The sequence below is a fragment of the Lynx rufus genome, unplaced genomic scaffold (assembly GCF_022079265.1).
Source record: "Lynx rufus isolate CCGP_SWC_20201006 ecotype Redwood Valley unplaced genomic scaffold, mLynRuf1.p SCAF_1, whole genome shotgun sequence".
Classification (NCBI taxonomy): domain Eukaryota; kingdom Metazoa; phylum Chordata; class Mammalia; order Carnivora; family Felidae; genus Lynx; species Lynx rufus.
The window spans coordinates 211,109,403-211,129,874 of record NW_025814823.1 but is presented as its reverse complement, the minus strand read 5'-3'; the positions used below and the strand labels follow the sequence as shown (position 1 = coordinate 211,129,874).

The 20,472-nt window shown below is 42.7% G+C and overlaps 1 protein-coding gene across 1 annotated transcript in view; it reads left to right on the top strand.

Moving 5' to 3' along the window:
* SPEF2 (sperm flagellar 2) overlaps positions 1-19,752 on the top strand; it is a 173,858-nt gene extending 154,106 nt beyond the window's left edge. Inside the window, exons 34-37 of the mRNA XM_047077096.1 lie at positions 7,106-7,285; positions 13,362-13,601; positions 13,799-13,921; positions 19,663-19,752. Of these exons, the coding sequence (XP_046933052.1) occupies positions 7,106-7,285; positions 13,362-13,601; positions 13,799-13,921; positions 19,663-19,752 (633 nt within the window). The remainder of the gene's footprint in view (positions 1-7,105; positions 7,286-13,361; positions 13,602-13,798; positions 13,922-19,662) is intronic.
* The last annotated feature ends 720 nt before the right edge of the window (positions 19,753-20,472 follow it).

Here is a 20,472-nt window from a genome sequence, read left to right as displayed (position 1 = left end):
AGGAGTTACCAAAGGCCAAGACCTGAGACTGGCAAGGGTGGGGACAGTTTTTTGTCTTGGTCATGGTGGGGGTTTTCAGTGTGAAACTGGAGGATGGAGACCAACCCTGTAAAGCCTTTGGAAGGCCATCTCTCTATGACTTTTTGAACAAGTCTGTGGGCAACATAAGCAGGTTCTTCTGCAAAGAACCTGGCCATCTGAATATGATGTCACGTGAAAGCACTTCGCTTTCCAACCAGAAATTTTTAGAAATGTCAACCGAGGGCAGAGCCCTTCAGTTGCTCACCCAGAAGCTAATGCCAGAAGGTAGACTGTGCCCTAAGACTGTGAGGCGGTGAAGCAGGGAAGGCCCTGTGGGTCCCTAGGGAGGGCATGGCTCCCACATATCGGTATCCAGACTGCTGGGAAGTGACATGGAGGAAAGGAACAAAGTCGGCAGCAGAGACAGGACCATGAAGCCTGAGAAAGAAGTGGGGCAGAGGATAGTTGACATGCGTGTGTGAGTGTGTGCATGTGAACGCGATGTCCAGAGGACAGAAAGGTGTGGTGTTTTCTGCCCCTCAGTGCGTCAGAGACTGAATGCTCAGTATTACATAAGTCTCAGTGCTCTTAAACTGGGATTAAAAGCACAGATTCCAATGCTCGCAAGCTTCAAGGTCTTGGTGACATTACCTAACCTCTCTGCACCTTGGTTTCTTTCAATCCCTCCCTGGCAGGGTTGTTGTGCAGAGTGAGTGATTGGCACAGAGTAGCCCTATGTAAGTGTTAGCTACACAGAAGCTAGCCTTGCTGACTCTGCTTGGTTGAAGAAGAACAGCTAATGGTTAACATCCTGAGGAAAGGTGTGCAAAGAAAAAAGATAAAACAACAGAACAAGTTTACGTCCTTGGCTGTAATTAGAATAGGAAAGACCAAATCAGTGAAGGGAAAATGCTCTGTGAAGAAGGAATTCTGAGAGTCAGGAGCCCTGGGCTCTGTCCCCAGTTCTGCCGTGACTCACTGGAGGATGTTGAGCAGGTCCCCTCACACCGAGGGCCTCTGTACCTTCTTAAGAAGAGGATTGGACTAGTCTTGGGTCCCACCCAGCTCTTCTGATTTGTTACTTATGCTCTCGGTGACCCAGGGCTTGCCTCTGAGTCACACTGGCAGGGCTCCTGCAGATAGGCCATCAGCAGTGTCTGTGGTCTTGGATGACCCCAGGGTCCCAGGCACTGGATGAAAGGCCACACTGCATCCAAGAAAGGAACCCTGAGACACGTCTGTGTTGCAATCACATTGTTGTCCTGTGACAGTGACAGCACACTTCATTATGACTGACAGGGTCCCATAGGCCATGTCCTGGCTTCCCAGCTTCCCACACGCTCAACACCAAGAGCAACTATTCCAGGATTTTAAAATCCTTAGAGATTTCCTGAGAAAAGACAATTTTTCCATATTCAAATTCACAGCTATTGTTTTAATTTCTCCACAGCTTCTGTTCATGTGAAATCCTTCTATTACTTTGGGCTGGTCATATTTGTTGAGGCCAGGATTGAAATACTACCTGATTATTAACGAATCCCGAATGCCTATTCCTACCTCAGACCTCTCTCGCAGACCTTCTACATGCAATTGCCCATTTGGCATCTCCACTTGAACATTCTAGTAGATATTTCAAGCTCACTGTGTCCACCCGAACCCCTGTCCCTGCCACCCCACCACTCCCATCTTCACCCAAAGCCCTCTTCCTCTCAGTTACTGGCAACTCTGATCTTCCAGTTGCCAAAACCCTAGGACTCATACCCAAATCTTCTCTCCTTTTTCAAACACCACGTCCAGTCCCTCAGGAAACCCTGGTAGTTCTATCTTCAACATATACTAAGGATCAGACCACTCCTTCTAAGCCCCATGGCCATCACTGGAACAAACCACAGTCAACCTCACCTGGATGATGGCAACAGCCTCATGATGGGTCTCCCTGTTCCTCCCTTGTCTTAGTTCAGATTACAGGCAGATCATGGCAGCCTCTCCTCAAAACCCCCCATGGTTCTGCATTCTACCCAAAGGAAAAGCCCAAGTCCTGAAGAAGCCAGCCTGGCCTTGGCCCTTATTCCTCTCTCCCTCATCTCCTTCTGTTCTGCCCCAGCCCATTCTGCTTCAGCTACACCTGCCTTCTTATGGTGTAACCATGCAAGGTGTATGCCTACCTTAGGACACTGGCCTCAGCAGTTCCCTCTGCCTATAATGCTCTTACCCCAGATGTGCTTCCTGGCTAACTCCCTCCAATCTTTGTTCAAACTTTACCTTCTCAACCGGGCAATCTGTTCCCCTCCCCACCTTCTACTCCTTATTCCTCTTTTCTTGGCCTACTTTTTTGTGTGTTCCCATAATCGCTATCTAATTTACCCAACTTTTATATATTTGGGGGCTCCGGTATTCGGCGCATAGACATTTATAATTGTTAGCTCTTCCTGATGGATAGACCCTGTAACTATTATATAATGTCCTTCTTCATCTCTTGTTACAGCCTTTAATTTAAAGTCTAGTTTGTCTGATATAAGTATGGCTACTCCAGCTTTCTTCTGGCTTCCAGTAGCATGATAAATAGTTCTCCATCCCCTCACTCTCAATCTAAAGGTGTCCTCAGGTCTAAAATGAGTCTCTTGTAGACAGCAAATAGATGGGTCTTGTTTTTTTATCCATTCTGATACCCTATGTCTTTTGGTTGGCGCATTTAATCCATTTACATTCAGTGTTATTATAGAAAGATACGGGTTTAGAGTCATTGTGATGTCTGTATGTTTTATGCTTGTAGTGATGTCTCTGGTACTTTGTCTCACAGGGTCCCCCTTAGGATCTCTTGTAGGGCTGGTTTAGTGGTGACAAATTCCTTCAGTTTTTGTTTGTTTGGGAAGACCTTTATCTCTCCTTCTATTCTAAATGACAGACTTGCTGGATAAAGGAGTCTTGGCTGCATATTTTTGCTGTCTAGCACCCTGAAAATCTCGTGCCAATTCTTTCTGGCCTGCCAAGTTTCAAAAGAGAGATCAGTCACGAGTCTTATAGGTCTCCCTTTATATGTGAGGGCACGTTTACCCCTTGCTGCTTTCAGAATTTTCTCTTTATCCTTGTATTTTGCCAGTTTCACTATGATATGTCGTGCAGAAGATCGATTCAAGTTACGTCTGAAGGGAGTTCTCTGTGCCTCTTGGATTTCAATGCCTTTTTCCTTCCCCAGTTCAGGGAAGTTCTCAGCTATGATTTCTTCAAGTACCCCTTCAGCACCTTTCCCTCTCTCTTCCTCCTCTGGGATACCAATTATGCGTAAATTATTTCTTTTTAGTGTATCACTTAGTTCTCTAATTTTCCCCTCATACTCCTGGATTTTTTTATCTCTCTTTTTCTCAGCTTCCTCTTTTTCCATAACTTTATCTTCTAGTTCACCTATTCTCTCCTCTGCCTCTTCCATCCGAGCTGTGGTGGTTTGCATTTTGTTTTCCATTTCCTTTAAAGCGTTTTTCAGCTCCTCGTGCCTGTTCATTAGTCCCCTGATGTCTGTAGCAAGAGATTCTCTGCTGTCCTGTATGCTGTTTTCCAGCCCAGCGATTAATTTTATGACTATTATTCTAAATTCACTTTCTGTTATATTATTTAAATCCTTTTTGATCAGCTCATTAGCTGTTGTTATTTCCTGGAGATTCTTCTGGGGGGAATTCTTCCGCTTGGTCATTTTGGATAGTCCCTGGTGTGGTGAGGGCCTGCAGGGCACTTCCCCTGTGCTGTGGTGTATAACTGGAGTTGGTGGGCGGGGCCGCAGTCCGACCTGATGTCTGCCCCCAGCCCACCGCTGGGGCCACAGTCAGACTGGTGTGTGCCTTCTCTTCCCCTCTCCTAGGGGCGGGATTCACTGTGGGGTGGCGTGTCCCGTCTGGCCTACTTGCACACTGCCAGGCTTGTGATGCTGGGGATCTGGCGTATTAGCTGGGGTGGGAAGGCAAGGTGCACGGCGGCAGGGGGGGCAGGCTTAGCTCGCTTCTCCTTAGGTGATCCACTTCAGGAGGGGCCCTGTGCAGCCGGAGGGAGTCAGATCGCTGCCGGAGGTTTGGCTCCGCAGAAGCACAGAGTTGGGTGTTCGCGCGGAGCGAGCAATTTCCCTGGCCAGAGCCGGTTCCCTTTGGGATTTTGGCTGGGGGATGGGCGGGGGAGATGGCGCTGGAGAGCGCCTTTGTTCCCCGCCAAACTGAGCTCTGTCGTCCGGGGGCTCCGCAGCTCACCCTCCCTTTGTCCTCCAGCCTTCCCGCTTTCTGAGCAGAGCTGTTAACTTATGACCTCCCAGACGCTAAGTCGCGCTTGCTGTCGGAACACAGTCCGTCAGGCCCCTCCGCTTTTGCAAGCCGTACTCGGGGGCTCTGCTTGGCCGGCGAGCCGCCCCTCCGCCCCGGCTCCCTCCCGCCAGTCCGTGGAGCGCGCACCGCCTCGCCGCCCTTCCTACCCTCTTCCGTGGGCCTCTCGTCTGCACTTGGGTCCGGTGACTCTGTTCTGCTAATCCTCTGGCGGTTTTCTGGGTTATTTAGGCAGGTGTAGGTGGAATCTAAGTGATCAGCAGGACGCGCGGTGAGCCCAGCGTCCTCCTACGCCGCCATCTCTCCTTCCCCAACTTTTAAAATGTATTCTTTATTGTCTGTCTTCCCCTTCTAGAAGGTAAGCTCTTCAAGAACAGGCATCTTTATCTCTTTCTTAGTGAATACATTTCAAGCACCTAGAATAGTCCATGCCTAGCACATCTTAGGTGTTCAATAAGTATATGCCAATACCCATTCATTAGCTCACAGCTTCCTTGAGTCAGAAGTCCAGGCATGGCTTAGATGAGTCCTCTGCTCGGGGTCTCATAAGGCAAAAATCAAGATATCAGCTGTGATTGCATTGTCATCTGAGGTCAACTCCAAGATTGGTTCCAAGACTGGCTTCTGAGATGGATCATTGATAGGATTCAGATCCATGCAGTTGTAGGACTGAGACTTTCAGCCCAAGAGGCTGCTTATTGTTCCCTGCCACATGACCTTCTCCACAACTGGACAGTCTGATTCATCATGGCCAGAAGGAGAGCATCTCTCTGGCTTCAAATCTCTCCTTAAGGCCTGGGTCCTTTTTCAAAGAGCTTACCTGATTAGGTCAGGCCCAGCATCAGGCTTCATTTTGATTATCTCAAAACCAATTGATTAAGGACCTTATTTACATCTACAAAATCTCTTTACCTTTGCTATATAAGGCTACCTACTCACGGGAGTGACTTTCCCATTACATTCACAAACCCAATCCACACTCAAGGAGAAGAGATTATACAAGATAAATATGCCAAGGAGTGGGAACCTTTGAAACTTTCTTAGAATTCTGCCTACTACAATATTTTAAATGATCTTAGGAACACAGCAAGCTTTACCTTTTATAAATATTCAATCCAATGACTTAAAATCAAGCCTGTGTAATTATAGAAAGAGTCTACATATCAGATTATTTCATTTTTTCACATCTATTTTTAAGATATAATATTTGGTTGCTTTGTTAATGAAGATAATGATGCACCTGCATAGCATTTATAAGTGCAATTCAGTGGAAGTCATAATGAAGTTCAACAATTCCTTTGAAAGAAATGGAAGATAAGCACTCAGGGACCCTGCCATGGTTCTCTGTTAGTGTCAGTCTCCCTTCTACTCTAAGCCCGGCTGGCCATCCCTGGAGTAACTCAGAGGCAAGAGGGCATGAAGAAAACACAAAGTCCTGAAGGAACCCACCAGCTGGATCATGAAAAAGGTGCCCCTACTGTCAGAGAGTGGTTTTAAGCATCTCAGGATAGTTTAGCGCCTGGCTTACAGCAGACGTACCACTCGGTTAACTTTGATAAAAGTGACTGAACAAATGAACTTGCAGACTCCATTGACCTCTGAGATTCTTTCCTGCTCTGTAACATGAAGACTTTATGCAGTTCCCTATCAAAGTTATTTTTATTTAAATTTTTATTGGATTTGTCAAGTGTCAGAAACTTACTCTTCTGACTGTCTAATTAAATGTGTGTCCATAGTTGTAAGTATTGTGGGTAGCCAAGAATAACATGGTATCTATGGATCTAGGCACTTGCTTCTCAAAGTCTAGGCCAGGACCATCAGTGTTAGAATCATCTAGGAGCTTGCCATATGTGCAAAGCTCATATAGCTCATAGTCTAAACCTTAGACCATTCAAGAATCATCTACTTTATCAAAATTTAAATTAAAAAAAGAAGATTCTCCAGGCCACTAACTGTACATATACGAGAAGAGCTCACTGAGGAAAGGAGTCTTCTCTACCAACAGGCCCATGTAGGTGCTTGGGTGTGACCTGAGTCCCAGGATTTGAGCTTCTTTGTGGGGGGGGCCTCAGGGGATATTGAGTTCCCACACACTAGCTTTTCTTGCTGCCAAATGCACAAAACACTGCATATAGAGCTGGCTTCCAGCTCAGTCATCTAGAATGAATGAGAGATTACCAAAAAAAACTGATATTCAGTGGTTAGCACACTTTCTCCTCCAGTGTAAACTCACAGTGGAAAGAGTCCACATTACTGTCAACAAATTAAGTATGAAGTTCAGAGCAGGATTGACCAGTTGAAAGATTTTAATGGCTAGAGTCCCAGTGGCTTTGGTTATCATTTCCCCCTCTTGCCACTCAGGGTAGGGAGATATACCAGAAGCTTCATATTTAGTAGTCAGGGCCCAGTTTGTCAGAATGGTGATAAGGATAGATAGATGGATGGGTCTTTGTTCTGTGGTTCCCTTTTCCTGCTTCACATGTCATCCCCACATGTTTTTTTATTATTATTATTATTATTAGCACATTCTTTCCTAAATATGTTGATACCATTAATTAGCATACAATTTTCTTTAAAATTAGAATATTGAGCCTTATTTATTCTGTGTTTTAACTTAGCATATTCTTCAGTTAATACTATTCATTATATATTACTTTTACTAATTCAATCCTCAGAAAGTGGCTATATTCCAAAGCTCCTGGAAGGATCTTTCATTGCCTGTCCATCTATTAACTACCAGTTTTCACCTTTTATGTTTGATCGGAATTCTTCTTGTGTGACAGTTTTTCTTTAGGCTATTTGCTGACTATGAGAAGGACCCACCTCAACTTGACTACACACAGATGCTGCTTTATTTTGCTTGTCATCCAGATGCTGTGGAAGGGGTCTACAGGGCCCTCAGTGTGGCCATTGGGACTCACGTCTTCCAACCAACCAAAACTCCTACTTTTATTGCAGCAAAGGTAATTGTGGTCCAGAAATGGACCAGCAATGGGGTCTGGAGGGGGCTACCAGAAGATCTTAAACTTCTAACAACAGAAGTTTTTTTCATCTCTGTATTTTTCTGGATACCTAACACAGTGCTTTACACACACTAGGTCTTCAATAAAGCTTTACTCAATTGGCTTAAGAACTAGAGACCCACTGTCAAACAAACAAACAAAAAACAAAAAACAAAAAACAAAACCTTTGTAGTAAAGTCAAAATTTGCTCAAAATTTGTTGGTGGAATCCAAGTTTGTTCTGTAAAGGACAGCCTTTATTTTACATGAAGTACTTATCCTGATAAGTGAATAAGTGGGTATCAACCCAATCTATCTGTCATACTGTGTGGAAAGTCTACGTGCAACAAGCCAGGCCTCAGACATCCCACATACATGTGACACTTGATAGTGTTTCAGGCCAAAGCCCAGTCTCCTGAAACCCACAAGTACTTTGTATATCCCAGATCTAAAGACAAAGAAGCTTAATAGCTAATTAAACCTCACATTCCCTTTTAGATTTCTAAAGGCTTGGCATTCCCTGGCTATCTTGGGTGGAAAAGCCTCAGAACAGAGTACAAACTAATGTACTTATTAGATGTTCTTCTGCATGACTTTTTAGTATCCCTCTGACATTTTGGGGACAGAGCTGTGATCCTTGTAATGGAATGTTTTTTCTCTCTTCGTTTATGGACACAAAGGACAGAGGGGTACTGCCCAGTCCAAATTCCTCAGATGTCCTAGGCACACTTGTTTGCCTTTCATACATGTTTGTCAAAATAGACTATGCTGGGTTCTCTTAGAAAGAAAGAAAGAAAGAAAGAAAGAAAGAAAGAAAGAAAGAAAGAAAAAGGAAGGAAGGAAGGAAGGAAGGAAGGAAGGAAGGAAGGAAGGAAGAAAGAAAAAAGGAAGTTTCTGTGACAGCTTTCATATCTAGGAAGAAATAGACTCTCTGAGATGCAACCCTAAATTTTGACCTGGGACAAATGGACAAGAGATGTCCTTCCTCTTCCATCAGGGTCAGAGTGAGGCCAGACAGGTGCCCAGTAAGCTGCCAACTCAAGGCTCTTCAACCTGATGTGCTGTAGATGCTACTTCAATACCTGCACAGTGACAGAAAGTGCAGCAATGAGTGTTTATTTCATTCAAGTATTCTGTCTTCTTAGATAGTAGAAGGCCAGTTTCAGTTTTCCCAAGTAAATAAGGAGTCAGATATGGACTGCCTTTGTTGGGACTGCATTTGCCGCTTCCCCAGGGATGCTTCTGTACCCTCCCCCCATAGATTGGGCCTCCCTAAGCTAACTCTGGCATGGATCGTGGCCTGCCAGGAGATCTTAGTCACAAGTCTGTCCTCCAGGAGACTTTCCCTGACCTCAGGTGATGTCAGGCAGCCCCTGCCATATGTTTCCATAGAGTTCTATGTTTCTCCCTTCACGATCCTCCTCACAGTCACTTCTTCAGGTCAGTTCTTTGCTAGACTCTAAGCACCCAGGGGGCAGGAAGGTGCCATCTGTCTTGTTCTGAACCTGTCACAACCCTGAACCCGAATTACTGGCACAGAGCTCAGTAAAGATTTCATTGAGTGGGTCAGTTAATTATGTAATTCACTTTGTAAATAGCCCTGTGGTCTGCAAGGGATACAGAAGAAGGCTGATTTGCTCCCCTAAAGAGACTCCATCTAATTGCCCCCATCCATGCAGAAAACAATGGGTGAACAATGTGCCAGACATGGAAGGAACACAGCGAAAAGGACAGATTAACATAGGGTCTTACTGATCAGAAGAGGTGTTTGTCTTTTCCTTTTTCCCACCTCCCTATCATTGTTTTTGCTATTGCCTCCACCTGGTGTCCCCTTCATCTCATTCTGAAGGGCTCAAGGCCTCACCAGTATCCAGGGCCCATTTCAACTACCAGATGATTCACAAAGTTTCCCCCGACACTCAAGAGCAACACTGAGAGGTCTCAAGAGCAATTCTGAGAGGGGCCCCCTTAGAATCAGATCCTCTCTGGTAGGGCTGGGCACCACTTCATGCATACATGCATTTATTCAACAAATATTTTCCCAGCTTCTCTATGTACTGGGAACCACCCTTGGTGTGAGGAATAAAGTAAGTAACATATAGACTACATCATATGATAATAAATGCTACAGGAAAATAATAATATAGGGAAAAATACAGGAGCTGGGGTAGGTTGCAACAGTGGGAAGAACAGCAAGGTAGTTGCAATTGTAAGTAAAGACAGCAGCAGATGCCAAAGCCAGACAGTGGTGGGGGGGTGGGCGGGGGGGGGGAGGGGGTGTTGGGTGTATTCCAAAGACCAGCCATTATAGTTGGAGAGGAATGAGCTGGAGGAGAGTAGTAAGAAAAATAAATGAGGGGGAGAAGGCCCCAAGAGCCACTGTAGGGACCTTGGCTTTGACTTTGCTGAGAGATGAGATGAGAAGTTATTGGAATATGGCCATCTGACTTTAAATGTATGGAGATCTCTCTGGCTGCTGTGTTAGAGCATACTGTAGGGGAACAAAGGAGGGAAGTAAGAAGAGCTAGTATTTCAGGCAGCTGTTTGTCTATTGAATCCTTCTAATAAGTTATTTCTACCTTGAATTGGGGAACAACCTGTTACCCACCTTCATGTTCACCACAGTAGTTGCCACATAACAAATGTTCAATTAATGTTTATAAACATGGAGGGAAAGATGAGAAGAGGAGAGAGCGAGGAGGAATGGAATTCTGTTTCTAAGGTAGAGAGGAGGAGAGCAGGCATTCCCATCAGAGGCAATAGTGAATCCAGGAGGCTGCAATGAGCTAGAAAGTCCAGGAAAAAGGAAGCCTGTGCTAGAATTGTTCCTATAGCAACATACAGCTGTCTGGGTGAGTAGCAGCCAGGCCAGCTAGCACAGGAGGGCTCTGCATCCCCTCTGTCCCTAAACCACTCATTCAAGGAAGCTAATGCCCCACCAAGAAGCAATGCCCCTGGAGTGCTTCTCCTCAAAGCTCTTCTAAAGTCCAAGCACACTGCGCAGGAACTGCTCCACAACACCACAGGGATGGAACAGGCCTGAGGGGCAGGAGGCAGAGAGCGTGCCTGTGACATACCACACACAGGCCTGTTCCTGGCTTCGGGTGAACCCAAGGTGCTTGAGCTTTTGAAATACAGAATCCGCCCACCCCCTTCATTCTTGCTCACCTCTTGTTCTTAGCATCCTGCCTCCAATTATGCCACTCTGTTTCTGTGCCCTTTCCAGCTGTGTTTGTTTCCTGGGCAACCTCATCCCAGGAAGCCATAATGAGTTTACTCAGAAATAACACCTCCAACAGATCCATATTCACTCCCAAGACATTAAATCAGATCTCTGCTTTTGCTTTCCACATGAATGACTGGAAACATCCACAATATTTTATTCTTCCTTACTCTATTTCAGTGACTCATGCTGTTTTATTCAATGTGGCACAGACTTTCTGTTCAAATCCATAGTTTCTTGGGTAACTTAAAAGAATCCCAAGAGCAAAGCATTCATGAGTATGTGCTGGTCCTAGTGAAGCTTTAAATAAGTTGACATTTGGAAAAATGGTTCATTCTGGCCTATGTGGTGTGGGGTTGTGATGTTGGAATTCAGTAAATTGTGAGTTTGAAACTCCCACATTTTAAAAATCTTGTTAAAGCATCTTGGGAGAGCATTTGAAGTGCTGGGGTTCAAAACATCTAAATTTTAATTCCATCTTACTCTTTTGACATTTTACCCATATTAGTCCCAAGGACTGACCTTCTGTTCTGCCTCTGAGTTGTGGGACTGAACTGATTGAATGAAGGAAATTCATGGCCAGGCACTGTTCTGGGGACTGTTACCAAAAGGCAACAATTCATTTATCCCATGATGATTCTATCAGGCCTCTGAATAGTTAGTCTGTCTCTAACTATGAAAATAGGGCAGAGAGACAAGGCTCTTTCTCTCTTTTATTTAGGTATCACCTGCTCATCTAATCTGACTAATTATTTATTCACCCACAGGCTTTGTATTTATTGTGTCCTTGTAACATTTATATTGCAGTCTAAATAGAAATCCATTCATCCTACACTACCTGTGTGATGATCTCCAAGCGTCTTAGGTGGGCACAAAAAGGCCAGTTTCACATTTCTGCAATATAATATTTCAGTTGTTTAAAATAGAGAAGAGTTTGAATAGGTAGATAGATGGGTAATAGGCAGGTAGATAGATAGGAAGATAGATCTATACTTAATTCCAAAATCTTCACCTGATAATGCATTCTCTCTCTGTCTTAGATTAGATTAAATTCCCAGTTTACCAAAGGATATAGAAACCCAACCCACACAGAACTAGAACAAATGAAACCTGTCTTCATTACACTGTTCACAGCCCCTACAAATCTCCTAAAGGGACTTACCACTATCACAGGCTTCATTTCCTGCTGTATCATAATTTTTTATATATAGGGCTTTCATACCTGTTTGGAAAGAACTTTCATGACTAATTAACTTGCACTTAATGCTTATACTGAACTGAATATTTATAAACATTGAAACCCTCCTTTTATTTTAAGCCTAAGTTTATCATTTTTCCTTTCTTGGGATAAAGGAGAGTCGGTATTCAGGTGTGTTATGGCATCTAATCAGTCAACATTCCAAAAACACCCATTTTTCTGTGGCAAGTCATCAAATATCAACAATCTTATCATGAAAAACTCACACACATATATGCGTTTATTACAGTGAATACAATAAATACAAATATGTAGAGTATGTGGAAAGTACAACGAGTGAAAAAAATATCATCCATTCCCTAACCAGAGGTAAACATTTGTTAACTCTTTACTGTAACTTTCTTTTCTCTTTTCTTTTCTTTTTTTTTAAATTTGTATATGTTTTTATTTATTTTTGAGAGAGAGATAGAGACAGACAGAGTGTGAGCAGGGGAGGGGCAGAGAGAGGGAGACACAGAATCCGAAGCAGACTCCAGGCTCTGAGATATTAGCACAGAGCCTGATGCAGAACTCAAACTTGTAAACCACAAGATCATGACCTGAGCCAAAGTCGGATGCTTAACCAACTGAGCCACCCAGGTGCCCCTTTCTTTTTTTCACTAATAAGCATAGATATATAAGAAAATGAGGATCCTAGTGTATTTATCATTTTATGGATTTTTTTTCATTTACCTCTATGAGTGTTTTCTCAAGTCACTAGGTACTCTTCTAAACCACAGTTTTTATGGCAGTATAGTATTCCATCACAGAAATATACTATAATTTATGTCACCACTCTCTGATTTGGGAATTGCAGATTTTCTGTGTTTGCTGTAACACTGAACAAACATCCATATATAGAAGTCTTTGTACAAATGAATGGGTTTTTTAGAATCAATTCCTAGATCTATAATTACAAGGTCAACAGGCAGGAATGTTTTTCAGGTTTTTGAAACACAAGAAATTACTTCAGAAATACTGTACTCTTTACCATACTCATGAGGCCGACCCACTTCACGGCTCTTGGCCGTGTTTCAATGAGCAGCCGTAAAAATCCCACCTGACTTTCTATGTTCAATTTGTTTTCTATTTTGCCATCTGAATGTTTAGTTGGGTTTAACCTCTGGTATGCGAACAAATGTTTCGGAAGCTCTTAGAATCTATCAAGCTTGAGAAATTAACTTGCCATAACCTCTCGGCTACAGTCAGTTTCCAAAGCAAATCCTTTAAAAATCTATATTCATGTGCAGAAGCCAGACATCAGGCACACTAATTCACTCCAGTGTCCACTTACAGAGGAATCCGAAGTGCCTGGCAGTGCAGTGAGCTGAAGCATCTATGGAGGTAAGACACACCCCACAATGAGGTGTCTGTATCCACAGGCAGAATTGGTCTAGAATCTCGATGTGATCTCCAGTGCAGTTAGTATGCTCTCTTCGGTACTTTGTTTGGCTAGGTTGTGGGAGGCACCATCGCTTCATTGCGTGAAAAGTGTGTGACAACATTGGTGTGTTTAAATGTCTCCATTACTGGAAACTCTTCAGTCTGACTTCATATTGTCTTTATTAAATCATGCAGACCTCCTCTTTTACTGATATGAGTCCAATTGAGGAATATCCTGAACATGAGGGAAACTTCATGAGTGAGGAAAGGGAATTAAGAGAAGAAAAGGAGGAAAAGGAAGAAGATATCCCTGAGAACGCAAACACTGAAAAGATTTCTTTGGAAAGACTACTCAAAGTGTTCCGAGGGGGAAAAGAAGCGCAGGACGCTAACAGATTTGCCAGCCACCTACAGATAGAGAACGCTGACTCAGAGGTTGGTTAGACTCCTTCAGAAAAGGGGTAACTTGTACATAAGAAAACTCACCCTCAAGTCTTAGCATAGTTTCATGGAATTGCTCTCAAATGTATCATTGTATAGAAATTATGGCAAATTCCTCTATTAAGTAAAACAAGTTTTTAACATCTGCAGGATTGTGAAGTTAACTTCACTTTTTTTTTTCTTCTTTAAAGAACTTCATAAAAGTATTTCAAGACCTAGGTGCCAAGAATCTGGAACCAGTCAGAGTTGCTGTTCTTTTGAAGCATCCTTTTATTCAAGACCTGATTTCAAGTTATTCAGACTATAAAATCCCTGTGAGTATTACCCCAAGGTGTCCTAATTCAGTCAAGCTCAGGATCAGGGCATGGTGGGACGTTTCCAGTGCGGACTACAGAGACAGGGGAGAAGCTGGTGCTGGCCAAACCAGGGCCAGAGAAGCTAAGCTGGTAAAAGCATCAGGTTAGAGAAGCCAGCCTGTGATACCCAGCGGGCAGCAAGGCCAGGAACAGTAGAGGTAGCTATCTGCACTATGAATGACACTGTTAACATTATGGAGCTGCCTCATTAGGAAGGGGACTATCTTGGATCTATGACAGAAGGCTGGAGTGAATGAGACGAAAGCTGGATGAGAGGCAGTATTAGTGTTCCAGATCGTTCCAGCCGGCTAATAACTAGCCTGTGACTGAAGAGTATGGAGAATAGAATCCCCCCTTCCCAAAAAGAACTAAGGAGACCATGATCCCCAAACAAGTGCTGACGTAGTTGTTCTCTCTAATCATGGCACCCATTGTCTATGTAGCGCATACAGTGTGAGTGCACACAGGAGACTGGATGTCAGTTCCATCAGGGAAACACTGTGCAAGATGGAGAAACTGAGGACAAAACCCATAGAGACTAGGCCGCCACAGAAGGAGAGAAGGAAGAAAGGGAGGGCTGCAGTTCAGAGATCACAGTGACCCAGCGAGTCTCTACCGCATGTGCTGAATGTGTGTCCCCCCTGGCAATGCCAGGTCTTCAGTGACAAGGGACAAGGCAGGCAGAGACACGCCCCAATCACAGTGGGGCGGGTGTACAGCCTCCTCACGTACCGGTTCAACCGTATGAGGTCTCTTTATTTGGCTCCTGCTAGTTGTTTCTTGGACAATTAAGGGTGTGCTGAGTTTAAGATAAAAGCACTTTCACTTGGATAAAATGAAGGTGATTCTAAGACACATTTCTCCTGACTTGTCAGTGATAACCTTCTATGCCCAGAAATGAGACCATTCAGATGTGAATATCTTCAGACCTTAATTTGTTTGTTTTAGATTGCTGATCTTTTTGCTTATAAATTGTATCTCCTCTGTTGGTAATAACTGAAATCAATTTCTAACAAGCTAGCAGACACTCATCTGGTAGTGAAGTATGATGATAGCATTTAGGAACACAGGCTCAAGGATCAGGAAGTCATGGGACTGAATCTCAGGTAGACTACTTACTAGAGACCTGACTTAAACTTTCTCTTCATCCTGGCTCCCTCATCTGTTAAATGGGAATAACAGTCATTCCGACAGAGACGGTTGCAGTGAGAATGAAATGAGCTCAGGCATTGCTCAGGCACATGGTGGGGTTTCTGACACTCGGCAAGGACTTCTGAAATGGTGGCTGCTATACTTACTCTTGGCCGCTGAGCACTGACCACCAAGGCTAGCGATCCAAGACTTCGTGGGAGACAAAATGAGTATGAACCTCAGTTGCTGCTCTCAACCAAACTCCACTTGTGTGTGTAAGACAATTTTTACATGCAAGAATTACAAGAGAGTGATATGAGGTAGACCACCCAAGAACAACATTACAGGAATTCAAAACATAGGACGTTTTTTGTTCTAGAAGCTGAGTCTTCAAAGACGGCCAGGAGTTTTTGAAAGTGGAGGGAGAGGAGAGGAGGTCTACACGGATTCTGCCATTGGGGTGGAGAGAGGACAGCATTGTAGGGAAAAGGAAAGGTCTGTGCAAAGGCGTGGACACAGGACCGCATGGGGGAAGGGGAGCCAGTAGGCGTCTGAGCAGGGATGTGATGTGATAGCAACTTCTTCATCTCTAAGTGTTTCTTTGTCTCTTAACCATATCATTGTGTCTCTAACATTTAATTGGCCTCTTTTAAAACAAAGTTGTGTCTCTTTATATAAATAGGCCAAAATATCTGGAAACATTGTTGGCAATTATTCCAAGCTGCTGTGCTCATACATTCCACAAACATTTACTGTTTGCATCAAAACTGATATGTTACATGTTCCTTTTCAGTTTTTTCTATCTCATATTTTCATTAATGAAGACTAGCTTCTTCCCCACATAGGAGGAGGAGGGCATAGGTCAGTGTGACCCTAGAATTAGTTGGGGGGGGAACAGAGCACACAAGAACTAGACCACAGGTTGGAGACAGGAGGGGAGAGAGGACAGAGGAGTGTCCCCAGCTGTGGGAATCAACCCCCTTTTGCTTTCTTCTGGGTAGATATCATCCTGTATAAGTTCCAGAGGCACATCACCTTTGACTGCATTTCATCTTACATGGCTGTCCTATGTTTTAGGGAATGGCCCTCTCATTTTGAACCAGTAAAATAATTTTCAAACTCCCTTGGAATTATGTATATTAGAATTTATCTTGTATTACCAGGGACCAGTAGAAACATAAAATGATGCCATAATTATTTCCTCCCCTAAAGGGAAGAAAACTGTACAAAGTCAGATGATTTGGAAACATCTTGACTCTGGCCAGAGTAAATATGATTAACTTGCTGAGAAGATTCTATTCAGCATTTTCCTAAGAAAACAGCCAGTGGATGACTGCCTTTGAGAGTCAGCCACTTGAAAAGGTGTCCTGACTCCTAGGCATAGCAGGAGTCCATGGGGCTGTTTTTAATGTACATATTTCTCTCTTTTTGGAAGGAGTTTGATCAACTTGCTCTACACCTTGCTAGTGATGTTGTAGACAGTGCGGTTTCTCTACACAGGACTATCTCCAGCAGGGCAGGATTCTGGGCCACTGCCCGCTCTATCCCAGGAGTGCTTGGACATACTGACTACCAATGCCATTTTTGCACATTCCCCAAATTTCCCTGGCTTGCAGCACCCCTCTGACCTAGAGCCTACCAGCACAGGACATCTGACCTTCTGTGAGTCAGTTTCCCCGGTGCTCCAACAGCAGAAAGAGAGTAAGCCTGTCTGTCACCAGTCTGTCCGTGCTTTCCTTCGTGGCCAGAGTGCTTCTGCAGAGTCAGCTTCTTCAGCTCCCTGTTTCCTCGCCCCCACCCTGTCCTTCCTGGCCCTCCACCTCAAAGCCATGAGAGGACAGAGGACTGCATAATTGGGACTCATTCATATGACTGTGAATTAGAGACTTGAGCCCGTGACCTAAAAAGCCTAAACTCTGATATTCTAGAACGAAAGAGCTTCTCTTTCCAGTAAGATGTTCCATTCTCATTTTCATTGTGCAAAAAAAGAAAAGAAAGAAGAGAAATGAAGGAAAAGAAAAAAAAAAATCTCTGAAGATTCAGTTTCTACCAAACCCATCCTGTCACCATTTCTGCTCCAGATATCCATGTAGAAGTAAATAGATCACATTTTAAAATGAACTTTAACCACAGTGATGTTATTTGAAGATCTTTCAAGATAAGTAGAGCAAAAGCTAGAATGTGGTTTTTCAGGTTAAAATGTTGTTTGCTGTTATAAACAGTGGGAAGTGAAGGTTGTTGCCTGATAGCTCTGTTTACAAGGTTTGTGTTTGGAAGCAGCAGCATTTTGAAATATATATTTGAAAAAACTGAGTATTCATAGTCATTTTGGCGTGTTTAATTCTTGCTCCTACTGGGAGGCATCCTGGCTTTGTGGTTGAGAGAGCGGCCCAAGAGCCACACTGATTGGGTTCACATCTATGCACTGGGTGACCTTGGCCAAGTGACCTCACGGTGCCTTAGTTTCCCCATCTGTAAAATAGGTTACCATACATACCTCATGGGGTTCTTGTGTGGATTTAATGACTTAGTACATATAAAGTGCTTAGCTTAGGGCTTGGCAGATAGCATGCACCCAAAAATAAATGTTAAACATTATAATTATTGCTACTCTTATTACTATTGAGGGTTTGTTGGTAATTGCGGTGCCCAGGAAACATTTCTGAGCCATGTGACATTGTATGTGGATAAATAAATAAGCTGGCACTTCATCTCCTGAATTCAGTGTCTGCTCTTTGGAAAGAAAGAAAAGGCTTTCCTTGTTGCAGTGCCATGATGACAGAGGGTCCAAACTCATGTCCCAGAAATCCCCACGCGGGCAATACCTAGGTGCAAATTCCAGATTTGGTGTTGGATCTTATAGTTATTCAGTTAAAGTCATTTGTTTAACTTCTTTCATAGATCTTATACAAAGAGGTAATTTCAAGTAATATTCCTAAATTATTAAGAAAATGCTTTGGTTAAATAAATGTAACAAGATCAATGCAGATATCGTAGCTGAGTTGTTAGTGAGGAAAATCAATGAGTTTCCTATGACCAATATATCCACAAATGTGAACACCTGGTTTTCTATACCAACCTAACGAGTGTAGTTTCTTATAACAAACACATACCGAATCAACGTAAATTATTTTTCAGCAAACCTGCAAATCAAGCATATATGCTTCAAGTTAAGGTTTCCATTCAATAGGAGATAACAAAAAATCTTTTAGCATTAAAATCTGAATATCACAGGAGAATTCTTATAAGCAAATGAGTCAGGACCCAATTACATGAGGACAAAATACGAATTATTAAGAGTGACTTGAAGGGATTTTCATCCCACTGTGCCTTCAGGGAATCTGACTTTAAGGTTTTCTCCAATCCTCTCATTTGTAACAAAACATGATGGCTGCTATGGTGCATTGTGTTTCCAAAGCACCCAAGTCAAACATTTCCAAACTCTCTCAGCTTTCCTCCATTAACTGCTAGTGAAAATTATGGCCTCTGACTTCAACTGCAAACTTAGCCAGGGCTGATTTAAACATCTGAAGCTGATGATGTTCTCCATGCTGCAGAGTGTCAGGTGATCACAGGGCAGCTCTCACTCTTTAATCCCCAAGTGAACAGTCAGCAGTCAGTATTAGTGTAAATACTCTCTAGTCAAAGAACACGTAGTATTAACAATGGGGAGCGGCTGTTCTTTTTCACTTCACTTGAGTTTGACCTCTGTCTGTAGGAAATCTGCATTTTCAAAAAACAAGGTCTCACCAGAAAATGATTCACTATGATTCCTGGCAGTGACTGAAAATAAGCAGTATGTGTGTCACTCAGCAGGGGTCAGCTCAGATAGTGAACTAACTCCTGTCTTCTTGAGTAAAATGACCTCAGTCAAATTGAAACCTTTGGAACTCAGCTCTGGAGAAAAGAAAGTTACATTCTTAGAACATTTCCCTAAATCTGTGAGGGAAAGAAAAGAAACTGCATAAATATAACTCTACATTTTTCACACGTGTTTGTATCCCTTCTACATTTTGATAGTATTTTACATTTATTTTTTTCAATGACTGTGATCTAAAATGTAAGTCACTGCTATTTTAAATGGACAAAAAACAGATCGATTTATTCCTAATATTAAAAAAAAACACGGAGAAATGTAAAAGTCTCCCCTCAAAATAATCCACTCGTCTAAAATTCTGTAAATCTGTAGATATGGTTGATCTGGCATTAGAATTTTTCATTAATAGTAAATGAATATGTTTTTTTCATGAATAAGGAAGTAACACTTAGGCTTGTTCATTAGGTGCCAAACTGTGTAAATTACCTTTTAGAAATGTTACTTAATCTAATGTGACAATTCCAGTCATTATTAGATTAGGAAACAGAGGCTCCAAGATCTTTGATATCTTTCCAAGGGTACAACCAGCAAGTTGCAGGGTGAGATTTAAACTAAATAGAGAACCATTTTCTTAAAGAAAAATATCGAAATAAAAACAACTTACTGTTTAAGCACTGCCATATATTACATGATCTTTAATCCTAAATCACTTATTAATGTCTCTTACTTCTCTTTTAATCTCTTCCCTTAGGATATTAAAATAATTCTCCAAAGGAGTGAGCATGTACAAGGAAGTGATGGAGAGAGGTCTCCTTCGAGACCTACAGAGGAAAAGAAATGAAAACAAGAGTGTGATTTTTATTACTTGGCAATGAATCTTCCAAACATAAAATGTAAACATGGTGTTTGTCATATATGTTGTCATTGTAAGTATAGAAATGACTTAGACCTGGTTATTAGGGGCAATGAAAAGGGGGCCTTCCTTAACTGGGAGAATATTCTATAATAAACCTTAAGTACAGAGCAAAAATACAAAGTAAGAAGGAATGCATTTTGATGTGATTCTGAAAATAGAAGACACCAGAACAATGTGTTCAAAAATAAACACACACATAAGTCATGAAAAATCACTGTAAGAAGTATGTACATTAGGCAAATATAGTGGAAATTCCCCTGAATCTCCACATCAGGGAAGTTCTGATGTGTACATTTTGTGGTTCTGGGTCCACGTGCAGTAAAATTCCAAGGTTCATCCCACACAAGCTGAAGAGATGGCTGCATCATCAGCTGCTGGTACAGCCATGCTACTCGCATCTATTTCTAATCCTTTCCTAATAGAATATAATATTTCCTATATAGATGAATCTACTCGCACCATTATATCTTTTTCCTTGTATATATTAGTGACTCAAATTCAATGATACTTATCTCAAGAAAATGTTTTCTTTTTAAGTGAGTGATGGCGTCTTCTCAGTGGTGAGCCTTCTCTGAAACCCCTTCTTGGTCTTTGTCCCCCCTGACTGCTCCTTCTGAGCCTCTGTGGCTGCTGGACACTCCTCTT